Source organism: Pygocentrus nattereri, chromosome 26 (genome assembly GCF_015220715.1).
Source record: "Pygocentrus nattereri isolate fPygNat1 chromosome 26, fPygNat1.pri, whole genome shotgun sequence".
Lineage (NCBI taxonomy): Eukaryota > Metazoa > Chordata > Actinopteri > Characiformes > Serrasalmidae > Pygocentrus > Pygocentrus nattereri.
This window is the reverse complement of record NC_051236.1, coordinates 165,001-177,500: the sequence shown is the minus strand read 5'-3', so window position 1 is coordinate 177,500 and position 12,500 is coordinate 165,001. Positions and strand designations below refer to the sequence as shown.

Sequence of the window (12,500 nt, the reverse complement as noted above, 5' to 3'; positions counted from 1 at the left end):
AGCTCTCAGGGGCCTTTTATATTTCATTCCTTTGGTCTAAACTCATTCCAAGACTCGCAGCATGATGTCAAGACTGTTAGCAGGTATACTTGAGTACCCTAAGGTGAGCTAATCTTTATCTAGATTACTGTATTTGCTAACATTCATTTTAATATGATTTCAATAAAAATGTTAAGATCATTATGAAGCTAGTCTTTCTTAGCTGTTGACAGTTAGACTGATAAATCAGTCAGATAAAACAGGACAGTACATCGCTCCCACTTGTGACTAAAACATTGTGTTTAAAGATAAATATTAATGCACTCATACACGTCATCATTTTAGGATCCTCCTAAGCCAAGTGTCGCTCTTTAGCATTAGCATTAGGTCATCTGAAGGTGCAGCTCTCTTGGCTAAAACCTCCCCCTTATTAGACACAGAAACCTCACACTGTTTCACCTGTAAGTAAAAGATTTCACTGGTTTGATTAATTTGCACTTTTTTGGTCTATAATCAATTATTGTCTACTCACAGACAAACATGTTTGTCTCCAATACAATAAAATATTTCAGATGTTCTGCTCTGTGTGCTTTAAAATTTTTCCTCTGTGCTGCTGAACATTTTAGTCTGTTTGAACAAATGTTACAGGTGCTACCAGGTGGCCTGAGGTGATGAGTTTCGTTATACCCATGTGCCACAAATACGCACTGGTAACGCAACACATTGACAGTGTAAACCACTGCTGAGCTGGGTGGGTTAGCCTAATACGGAGACCAGATGAAGGTCTGGCTTAGGAGCTGCCAGACTTGGTCAACTCCATCACAATGCGTTGTGCTCTCCCGGCCTTGTCCGTGCAACAAGCCATGACTGCACAAGGCTAATATCTTCAAACGAGTATATGGCACGTATGTATGGTTACATTCACATTAGCCTCATTGCTCAAATCCGATCTCTTTGACCCGCCGGTTCACACTCGTTTAGGTAAGTGATTCAAATCTGTCTTTAATGTGGACAAACCGGTGTCCTGAAATGACCCACATCCACAAATCTTACTCAGTAACATCACTCGAATGAATCACGTGAGTCATCAACACAAACTAATGGTCAGAACGAGCTTCGCTAGAAAGATAAATTCTGATCAGCTCTCAGCTGCATTACAGCAAGACGAAGGTGAAAATGATGATGAGCTGTTGTGCCTCAGTTTACAGGCTTTAACTTCTGTTCGATGCTGATGCCATGGTAACGCTGAATGATGGCACAGAGCAGAGCATTAAGGTCGAATGGCCACGGATCAGATACATATCCAGTCTAGGACCACATATGAAAGTGGCTCAGGTCAGATTTGAAAAGATCAGATGTGTGTGTCCACACAGCTCTGAAAACATCACATCTGATTCACTTTAGGGCAAAAAATCTGATTTGTGACACTTTAACCTGGTAATGTGAACGTAGCTTATGCGACAAATCTTCTTCTTTTTCTTCTTCTTCTTCTTCTTCTTCTTCTTCTTCTTTCGGCTGCTCCCTTTAGGGGTCGCCACAGCGGATCATCTCCCTCCATCTTGCCCTATCCACTGCCTCCTCTACTTTCACACCAACCATCTCCATGTCCACCTTCACTACATCCATAAACCTTCTCTGAGGTCTACCTCTTCTCCTTCTACCCGGCAGCTCCATCTCCAACATTCTTTGCCCAATATCTCCACTATTCCTCCTCAACACATGTCCAAACCATCTCAACCTGGCCTCTCTGGCTTTATCTCCAAACTGCTCCACCTTCACCGTCCCTCTGATCTGCTCATTTCTAATCTTGTCCATCCTCGTCACTCCCAACGAAAATCTCAGCATCTTCATCTCCGCCACCTCCAGCTCAGCCTCCTGTCTTTTAGACAGAGCCACAGTCTCCAAACCAGACATCATAGCAGGACGCACTGCTGTCTTGTAGACCTTCCCTTTCACTCTTGCTGCTATCCTTCTGTCACACATCAGCCCTGACACCCGTCTCCACCCACTCCATCCTGCCTGCACCCTTATGCTTATGCGACAAATGACGTGAGAAATTCGACGAAGATAAAGTTGGCTTTTTGTTCGAATTTCCCTTCCACCTTAAATCATGCAGCAGTCAAATTCAAACACATGCACAGCTGCCGAATAAAAAGACAACTTCAGCTTTGCGAATTCATACGTGTCTCAACATTTAGCAAAGCAGGGCTAGTAATAGAAAGCAAGGGTGACATAGATTTATGTATATTTTGTCCAGTTTTTTCACTAATCTGCACAATAAAGGACTTATCAGTCCCTGTTAATGTTCTACAAAAATTGGTTTACATAGCATCTAACAAGGCTTTTTTATATATACTGAATGTTTCCGTTATCGGTGGCAATAACTGTACCATATGAGTTAATATGAATGTCAAAACCCTTAACCTGACCTATTGCTTTGTAAAGCTAACCGACAGATCACATAATGCTATAGCATCTACTGTAGTTACACTGGCCTGTACATAACATATATGTTCACATCTATGTAAACAAAACACCCAGAAACCTGAGAAATACAAATAAATAAGCAAGAAGTTTTTGAGAACACTTACCATTACCATGAATTTAAAATAAAAGGAGGGAGCTAGAGGAAGTAACATTCTGATTAACTAAGCTGACTATGGTAGAGCTACTCCCACATCAGCATGGAAGAAGAACTCCTGTCTGCAGCAGCTGCTCAGAGCAAATAAGACTAGAACTTCTAGACACCAAGAGCATCAGCAGTGGCCACCAGAGCAGCATCAAAACCAGGGCGGCTTCTAGGAGACAGTATTTATCAATCATAAGTAGACTGAATCGTATTTGGCTAAAAGCACAGTGATAAAGGCGCGCTGGGGCCGAGTTTGGCACCACAGGTTTACAAAGGAAATGAAACACTGCGCTAAGATAAGCAACGAGATGCTATAAAACCCAGGAGCACGTTATCTCTCCGCTGATGTCATTCTTAGAACATTGCTGCCAAACCAAAACAAAGGGGCGGCAGAGGGTTCATTTAGAGGAAGAGTCAAATAAAATACTTTTGTTGTTGTCTTAAACAGAGTCAATCAACAAAGACATGTTTGTTTCTTAAATTTGCAGCGGAGCTACGAGGCTAATGCAGCAAAAGCTTATACCCCACCAATTAGCAAAGAGCTACCTGCATGCATTGATCACCATGCACATGAACCTTCATTGGGTTGTTAAATATCTAAGATAGTTTGCTTATATTGTTTCTAACCCTGTAGATCATACTTTCATATTTAAAAGCCTAAAACAGCAGTCGCTTCTTTTAGGCTTGAATTTTGTCCATTTTGTCAGCTACATTAGCCTCACATGTCCAGAGAAGATCTAAAGAGGCAAATCAGACACTACAGAGCCCATTCTACGTTTATTTAATTTCCAAGCAAAATGGCTTTTCAGTACAAGTTATTAATATTCCAAGATATTAGATATAAGATAATTCACTTGCATATGGAAGGGCAAAGTCAGTAAGTAAACTAAAGGAAAAACAGGAGAAAACGGGCGCGCAAAACTGTCCCCACCACATAATCAGCACTTAAAGCTTTCATCTTTGAGAGACAGGAGAAAATCAAGCTCCACTCTTGCTTCCCATGGAATGGGTGTGGGATTAGTTGGATTGTGAGAATCAGACGGAACTTTGGAGGACTAGAAAAATATCCCTGCAGATTTCTTTTAAAAACTGAAATCAAGTCTCCTGAAAAGAATGGAAACTAAAAAAAGTGGACCCACTAGGGCCCAATCCCATTTCACCGCTTGCCCCTTCTACCTGACCCTTAACCCCCTGTTCTGTCACTCATGCGTAGGGGTAGGGCGTCCTGACTGCTGTTGAGGTAGCGAGGTAGGGCGAAGTGTTGGGGCTACATGGCCTCCACACTGAGGATTTTCAGAGACTCACAGCAAACACAGAAAAAATGGCCGTTGAGAATTTTCTCTGTTAAAAATGACGATAACCATTGTATTATCTTTGTTTAATGTTGTTTCAATATAATATGGATCCTTTTCTTCATAACAAGCATATACAAACGCTACTAGTATGCAAAAGTCTTGGTAGCTAAATTTCCTGCTCCAACTTAAATATTCCAGCAGTACCGATGCCTGAAGTGCCAGAATGAAACGGGAAAATTTGAACAAGAATCTGGAGAATCTCTGACTTCAGCTTCACATCACTGAAGAATTAGGGGGGGTGATAATAAATAACTGCCCCCCTCTTTGAAGGCGTATGACCCCTAAATGTAACTAAAGCCCAGCAGTGAGGAGCTGAACTTTCCCCTCCTCTGCTGTCCCTGCAGACGGGCAGGGTCGCCTACAGAGCGGCGCTAGTAGCTGTTAATGAAGTGATGCTCTTTTATTAGAGGGTCTCATTTCAGAGGAAGATCTCAACCACTGCCCTGTAGCTCAGTTCAGAGGGAAGATCTCAACCACTGCCCTGTAGCTCAGTTCAGAGGGAAGATCTCAACCACTGCCCTGTAGCTCAGTTCCAGGGGTAGGAGTAAAATGAAGAAATGGGACTGGGCCTTAGTACTGAAGCCTCATCATATTGTCATTTTCTGTTAAATATGTTTTTTCCTGATGCTGAAAAATGAACTTGTACTTAACGGCTGTTTTGACTGGAAATGAAATAAATGAAATGTAGCCTCTGAGTTCTGCTCAGCACTTTAACATTTAATGGTTACTTTAGTCAGCACTGCCTCAGGCACTACTACAGGCTCCAGAGCAGCACTGAGCTTCCCGAGCTCAATCTAGAAGAGTGAACACAGGGGGAATCATAATATAAACGCACCACGTTAATATATTGAAAGAGTAAGGAGATCAGGCAGGAGGAGGACGGATGGGGAGGTGAGGAAGAAGAGATAAAAGGAGAGATTTTCTTTTACTCACTTCATCTGCTTCACAATGGTGCTTTTCCCAGACTCGCCCGCACCTGCAAGAGACAGGAAGAGACACTGAATCAAAAGGAATCAGATTTAAAACGTAACGCTGAACTTGACTTTCAAAGTAAAGCAGGATCGTCTAAAACGCGTTGGCCTGGGTGAGTAAGGACACAGAAGTGACCACATAATCAAGACGTTGCCCTGAAAGAGGCTTCTGGGCAACTCTGGCACTTACACCATGAGAATGAACGAAGTAATAACAGTGTGAGAGCTCATTAGAGCCGCCGCGCCTCCAGCTTTTCATGAATACAGCATCAAACAGCCAGCGAAGGGAAACTGAAGACAAGCCTCTGAGTGCATGCCAGTCTTTCTGTTCTTCATTAGCACAGCTCAATGCAAAAGTTTGGGCGCCCCTGGTCAAATTACATGTTTTTGTTGATGTTCCATGTGAAAATAAGTAAACACACCCTCTACAGAGAACACACACATTTTAATGCACAATTACTGTTTATTTGCTGAATTTAACACGTTGGAGACAAGAAACCAAAATGTGGCCTGTGCACAAGTTCAGAAACATTTTATATTTTGCTTTAATTTCTCCCAATTCTTAAACTCAGCAAATAAATGCACTGAAACTGTGCACTGTTTTTTTTTTCATTTCCAAAGAAGAGACAGCAATAAAGTGGGGCCCAAATGTCTGAGACTCCTATTAAAGCCACTGTTTTGCACTTTTTATGAGTTTAAAAACAAAACAGGATTACAGTATTTTTAAAAAATATTTCCTTAATTTAAAGGGAATTTAAGGGAATACAAGTCAGCTAATATTTATTTTAATAGTTTTATATATTCTAATATTTAATTATTTTTTAATTGTATACGGCTACAGATATGGCCGTCAATCCCCCATTGTTGCTTTCCTTGAAATCGAACAGTCCAGCTCTAAATGGCAAATATTCCAGCACCGGAGGTGAAGCTGCACAGAACTTTGAGTTTTCAGCTGCTGCCAATTATTTTTGAACATTTCTCTTCCTAGAAAAAAGTGTTTTAACATATATATTATAACAAAGTGGAAGGTTAAATTTGAGGTTTGGACACATTTTCCATGTTTTTGTTATTAAACCATGAGGGTTTTGTGTTAAAATGTACCAGTTCAGCCTGCATTCATAGCATATGTTTTAAAAATGGGGGGTGACTTATATTGGGCTCCCAAATGGTGCAGCTGTAAGATTTTGCCTCATAATTGGAAGATGGTGAATCTGAATCCCTGCAATGCTGCAGTTGGTAATTATTGCATTGTTGCTGTTAAAACTACAGGTCATCAGCCAATATTATCAGCCAACCAATCCAACGACCAGGCTCTAAACTGTATGTTAGGTTGTTGACAAATTGCATTAATTGCTTGCTTTCACATTTTGGTGTACACACACATGACGAGGTGACCCATGCCTGAACTGACCGTTTAAGAAGGAGACATTTCCAATTGTTCTCTGAAACACAGCCAAGGCCGAGTCTGGTGTCAGAACAGTGCTTCATGGTGACGTAGCCAGCCCTGCATGCCTTGTTGTGATTTCCATCGTGTGGAAGCCTGATGTGCTCAGATACGGACGAGATTACGCTGCTTTCACATTTAAACAATCAGTATTTTTGTTCCGAATCTCCGAAAGTTAGAAAAACAACCAAATTCTTTAGCAAGTGTGTTTACAACAGAGTGAATCTAATAACAGAGTGTGGTTTTGGTTTGGAGGACACCAAACAAATCAAGCCTAACGAATTAAACTCGCTCAACAGTTCCAAGTACAAGCTGGAGTGGAGTGGGGCAGGAGGGAGAGAATGAGGGAGGGAGGGAGAGAGAGAGAGAGAGAGAGAGAGAGAGAGAGAGAGAGAGAGAGAGAGAGAGAGAGAGAGAGAGAGAGAGAGAGACTGAAAAAAGAGGGCTTTTGTGGTCTCTGCTCCATCCCTGGTGTCCACCTGCCCCGGCTGTGTCACTATGCATCAGTCTGGCTCATCAGTCACACTGCAAACAACAGAGGGCATCAGGCAGGCCTGTCACAACCTCTCCCAGCTTCACACGCCCGCTCTCTTTTCAGCACCTCTCAGGAACAGAGGGGGGAGGTGGGAAAAAGAAAGGGAGAAAGGAAGGAGGGGAGGGGTTGAGGAAGGACGATGGGAGTGGAAAGAAAGCAAAAAGTAGGGTGGCATGACTGGAATGGGTCAAGAGTAGACCTGGCTGTTATTTGCTCTGAACACATCTATTTTTATATTGATTCACCTTTACAGAAAGAGCTACAGTAGCATTACAAGAAACCAGAAGATGTCTATAGTACTGTTCTACAATAATCAATAATATTTTTTATAGAATTCCTGTAGTGATGTCTGCAATCTACAGACACAGTAAACCAGTGGCGAAACGCTCTCTGGAAAACAAGAGAATAAACGTCTGTGATTTTAATTTTTAATAGAATATTTGTACCTGTTGTATTTAAACTCTGGCAGTATTGTTGTATATTCTTACTTCTTTGCTGGCTAAAAACAAAAGGGTTATGATACTAAAACACTCAACTGAAAACAATCCAATCGACATTTTGTCCCCCGTAGAATCTGTGCAGATACAGCAAAGTGAACTCCCACTGATTAGCCTTTCAATGGCCGGACAGAAGGCCTTAAAACTAAGAAGTGCCACAGAAATCAATCTATCATGTTTTGATTTCCAATAGGATTTAAAATAAAAGGACACTAAGTCTTGTGGAAGTTCTAGATTTGTCACTGACAGAATTCAAGCCGTAAACCAGATTCCGGTCTTTACGTCAGGACTCCTGGCATACTGTAAAACGGACACGTACACGATCAAATTCATGTTAATGTCTGTTACAAGCTTCAGGTAAAACATATGAAATGTCAATCATTTACAAAGCATTAGCGTAGCACTAACATACCATTGGAAATCCCATAAGGATGCTAGTAGAACGAGCCTTTTTGCAGAAGGTATTTTCTTGTTTTCTGGCAGCATTTTGACATTTATGGCCAAAACTGCTCTAGCAGTCTTTTTCACCACTGCTGTAAGATTCCGTACTACAGTTCATCTTTATGGCTATCTCTGTAATAATTTCTACAGTCTATGTACGCTGCATTTTAACTGAATGTTAAGCCTTTCTACCTGACTGAGTCTACCTGACTGAGTCTACCTGACTGAGTCTACCTGAGTCTACCTGAGTCTTTCTCATTTTGATCATTTGCAACTTTCAAAGATTCGTCTGAAAGGTCTATTATTTTTATATCAAAATTGCAGTATTTTCAAATTTTTCGCAATTTTTATTTTGGCCCGTATTACCAACAAAGTTTTTAATGGGGAGATTTTAAGATATTAAAACAGAGCTTGCATCCTGCCCACATATGCGTTTGGCCAATCAGAAGCAACCACACCCTAATGTACTGTGACATCACAACAACAAATAACTAGCAGTTTGACATATATTACAGAAAATAACTGCAGAACTAATATTGGTCAGAAAAATCACAATGAGATATTTTGCCCAAATTGTCCAGCCCTAGTTATACAGCAAAAATAATGTCTTTATTTCTGTGGCTTTAGTAAACAAAGCTCTAAAGTTTTATCAGCCATAAAATGAATCAATCGGTGCAGAAAAAAGACAGTAAAAACCTAGAAAAGAGAGACAGTAGAAGACCTAGAAAAGAAAGATAATACACGACCTGAAAAAGAAAAGGGACACAGGCAGCAGCATCAGTAATGCGCCAGGCAGGACAAAAACAAACGGCAGGGGAAGAGACAGGGCGGCTAAATGAGACGGCTTAAAGATAAAGCATCTCTCATAAGGTAGACTTCATCTCTACTTCACCCCTCACATGATTCAGAGAGATGGGGAGGGAGAAGGACAGAGACTGGAAAAAAAAACTATCTCTCAAACTCGCTGGCTGCACAAAAGCGCTGGCAGCGTCCTCCTAAGTCAGTGTGAGAAATGTTCCCCCTCCTTCACAGCCATCTGGTGAATCGGCGCAGCGAGGCCCAACCAAACGCTAATTCATCCTACATGAGAATGCAAAATCATTTAGTCAAAGACTGGAAGAGTGAAGATGCAGCTAAAGTGCCGAGTTTGCATAGCAACGATATGGAAATCAACATTAACAGATGAATAGTTGCAAAAAATAAAGTAGGAAAGTAAGAAATGATTTGCAAGTACACCGGATGCTGAGGTAACGAAGTTTTATATCACTGCTGAATTTGAAAATGTCGGTTGCGCTTTACAATGTGTGTAAATTTCATGATGAATAAACCAAAAGAAACGACACAAAATGACTTGGAACATTTCTGGTTCCACTGACTTACATTAAAAGTAGTTTTTTTCCTTGTCTATAAAGTTCCCATTTTGGAGACACAAGGTTTTGATCTGACAGCAGTGATAGACTGGTTGTATTTGGTGGCATAATTAAGTTGATACAATTTTATACTTTATTGATTGACTGATTGCCTATTCTTTTATCTGATTATGCACACTTCAAAAGAAACTTCTGAATTTAACTGCAGATGTTACTGCAGTTCATATGGTACACGTGACCACTGTCTCTATACATGTGACTGACATGTTTTTCAGTTCAGAGTTAATAGTTCACCTTTTATTATCCCCTTACACGTCTTAACACACTGTACTACATGTTGATGTGGTTTACTTTTTTACATGACCTTAGCACAGAAATACGACTGCACAACAGGCCCAAGCATGGCTTAATGAAAATATTAGATAATAAACTATATAATGCACACTGCTCCACTGAAATTACAGTGTGTAAAAATACAATTGTTATAATAGTTCATCACTGTATACTGTTTTTTTTTTTAAACTGTAATGGCATAACAGTACAATACAGCCTTAATAATACACATATACCTCTGTCACGTATACTAATGTTTCATCTTAGTGGTAAAAAAAGAAAAAGTCTCATTGCAATGTAGAAACGTGCTACTGGAAATTGAAACTTGTTTCCATATACACAGCGGAGGAGGGGTAAGGGCAAAGTACACATGCCCTCATGGGAAATGGGCTCGTTGCAGCAATGTTTACCAAAACAACTGACACAGGCTGAATAAGGGCAAGGGAATACTGGGTACAGAAGCTAATCTGGAAGCATTTTTAGTGCCACAGGGCAAATTATACCAAGAGTGTGATTTCAAAGTGACACTGAATTTTACCTTTCTAATCATAATACTCTAATATTACTCTAATACATAATAAACTCGTGCCTAGATGTAAGTGACTGAAAAATAACTAGTTTAAAGGGCCCATATCCTACACTTTTTACCTGACCTTTTTACCTGAGGTCTGCTTACAGATGGTAAAAAATGGTGGTTTACCTTTAAAGACGTTAGGACCACACATGCCTTAAAATTTCAAGTTTTAATAGCAATTGAACAGAATGAGAATCAGTGCTTTACATTCTGTTAACTTCTTATCTGAAGTTCAGTGAGCTCAAATTTTAAGGCACCTTGGTTACCAATGTTTAGAAGTCAAAACACCATTTTTTTGTGAAGAGTGTAAAATATTTGCAGGTTTATGTACCAAAAAAATGTTTATTTCCAAACAGTGATAGTTTATTTCTACATGACTATTTTTCAACTTTTTACGCGTTAGAATTAATAAGACTGTTTTGGTTACTGCACCTTTACTGGTATATATAAAAGAGCTCCTGTTCTGAGTGGCCTGTATTGGACCTAGTGCTGGACGATATGGCATCAAATCAATACCACAACTAACTGAATATTTTCCCTCGATTACCATTAATGAATGATTTTTTTGCCATCATAGTTCACCGAAAAGGACTGTACTCAGTGTTTGAAAAGCTTTACAAAGACATGACTGAATGCGACCGTAGGAGAACAAAGCTGCTGCGTCAAAGAACAGTTATGCATGGTAGTACGTTTTTAAGGGGACAGTACATGAACACACAGAGTGAAAAAAAGGATGAACAGAATTTAAAAAATCTAAATAACTGACATGGGCAAGATTACGTTGACTAGAATTCTTCTTCTTCTTCTTCTTCTTCTTCTTCTTCTTCTTCTTCTTCTTCTTTCAGCTGCTCCCTTTAGGGGTCGCCACAGCGGATCATCTGCCTCCATCTTGCCCTATCCACTGCCTCCTCTACTTTCACACCAACCATCTCCATGTCCACCTTCACTACATCCATAAACCTTCTCTGAGGTCTACCTCTTCTCCTTCTACCCGGCAGCTCCAGCTCCAACATTCTTTGCCCAATATATCCACTATTCCTCCTCAACACATGTCCAAACCATCTCAACCTGGCCTCTCTGGCTTTATCTCCAAACTGCTCCACCTTCACCGTCCCTCTGATCTGCTCATTTCTAATCTTGTCCATCCTGGTCACTCCCAACGAAGATCTCAGCATCTTCATCTCCGCCACCTCCAGCTCAGCCTCCTGTCTTTTAGACAGAGCCACAGTCTCCAAACCAAACATCATAGCAGGACGCACTGCTGTCTTGTAGACCTTCCCTTTCACTCTTGCTGCTATCCTTCTGTCACACATCAGCCCTGACACCCGTCTCCACCCACTCCATCCTGCCTGCACCCTCTTCTTCACCTCTTTTCTACACTGTCCATTGCTCTGGATGGTTGACCCAAGATATTTGAAGTCATCCACCTTTACGACCTCTACTCCTGGCATCTTCACCTTTCCACCTGCCTCCCTCTCATTCACACACATGTATTCCGTCTTGTCTCTACTGACCTTCATTCCTCTCCTCTCCAGTGCAAACCTCCACCTCTCCAGATTCTCTTCTACCTGCTCTCTACTCTCACCACAGATTACAATGTCATCTGCAAACATCATGGTCCATGGAGCCTCCTGCCTGACCTCATCTGTCAACTTGTCCATCACCATTGGAAACATTACGTTGACTAGAATGTTGGTTTCAAATACTTTTCGATTAATTTCCCAGTCCTAATTAGACGTCTTGGATTGCTACTTCACTGTGTTTTCACTGTTTACTCTGGTCTTTCTACCTCAGTATCTGCTGTGTTTCTGTCTGTCATCTGACTCAGATCACAGCAGGTTAATATCTCTGCTCCTTATTCCACGAGCTCATGTCCAGAGTGAGTGCTGTGTCTGTGCTGCACTGTCCTGTCTGTTTACTGTGTCTGTCTGTTTAATTTATTGTATTTATTGTTTCTAGCTTAATTTCTTGTTTGCACACGATGTCTGCACGTTCACATTTTGCACTTTTTGTTCCTTGTTGCTCCGTGATGTTCCTGGAGAAACGGAATTTCACTCCACTGTGTACTTGTACAGAGATGGAATGACAATAAAAGCCTCTTGACTTGACCTCAATCAAAAAGCAGCTTAGGCTGAAACAGTCCTTATAACATAACAATGAATGGGTGGGGCTAAACTGCTGTAGGCTGAATGTAAATGCATCTGTTTTTGTAACATCACAAAAACAATAAATTCCAAACGAATTGTTTTCCATACATGTCCTGTATTTTATGACTAAATATTTACATACTGCATGAAACTCTTCTGTTAAAAAAAGTCTCTCTTCTCAGTCCAATAGAGAACGGCAAGACCACAAAACGATGATTCTACCTG

At 40.8% G+C, this 12,500-nt stretch overlaps 1 protein-coding gene across 2 annotated transcripts in view; it reads right to left on the bottom strand.

Moving 5' to 3' along the window:
• The window catches only part of gnai2b (guanine nucleotide binding protein (G protein), alpha inhibiting activity polypeptide 2b), a 104,641-nt gene that overhangs the window by 28,341 nt on the left and 63,800 nt on the right, over positions 1–12,500 (bottom strand). For both annotated transcript variants that reach the window (XM_037534778.1, XM_037534777.1), the window contains exon 2: positions 4,897–4,939. In XM_037534778.1, coding sequence (XP_037390675.1) covers positions 4,897–4,939 — 43 coding nt within the window. The remainder of the gene's footprint in view (positions 1–4,896; positions 4,940–12,500) is intronic.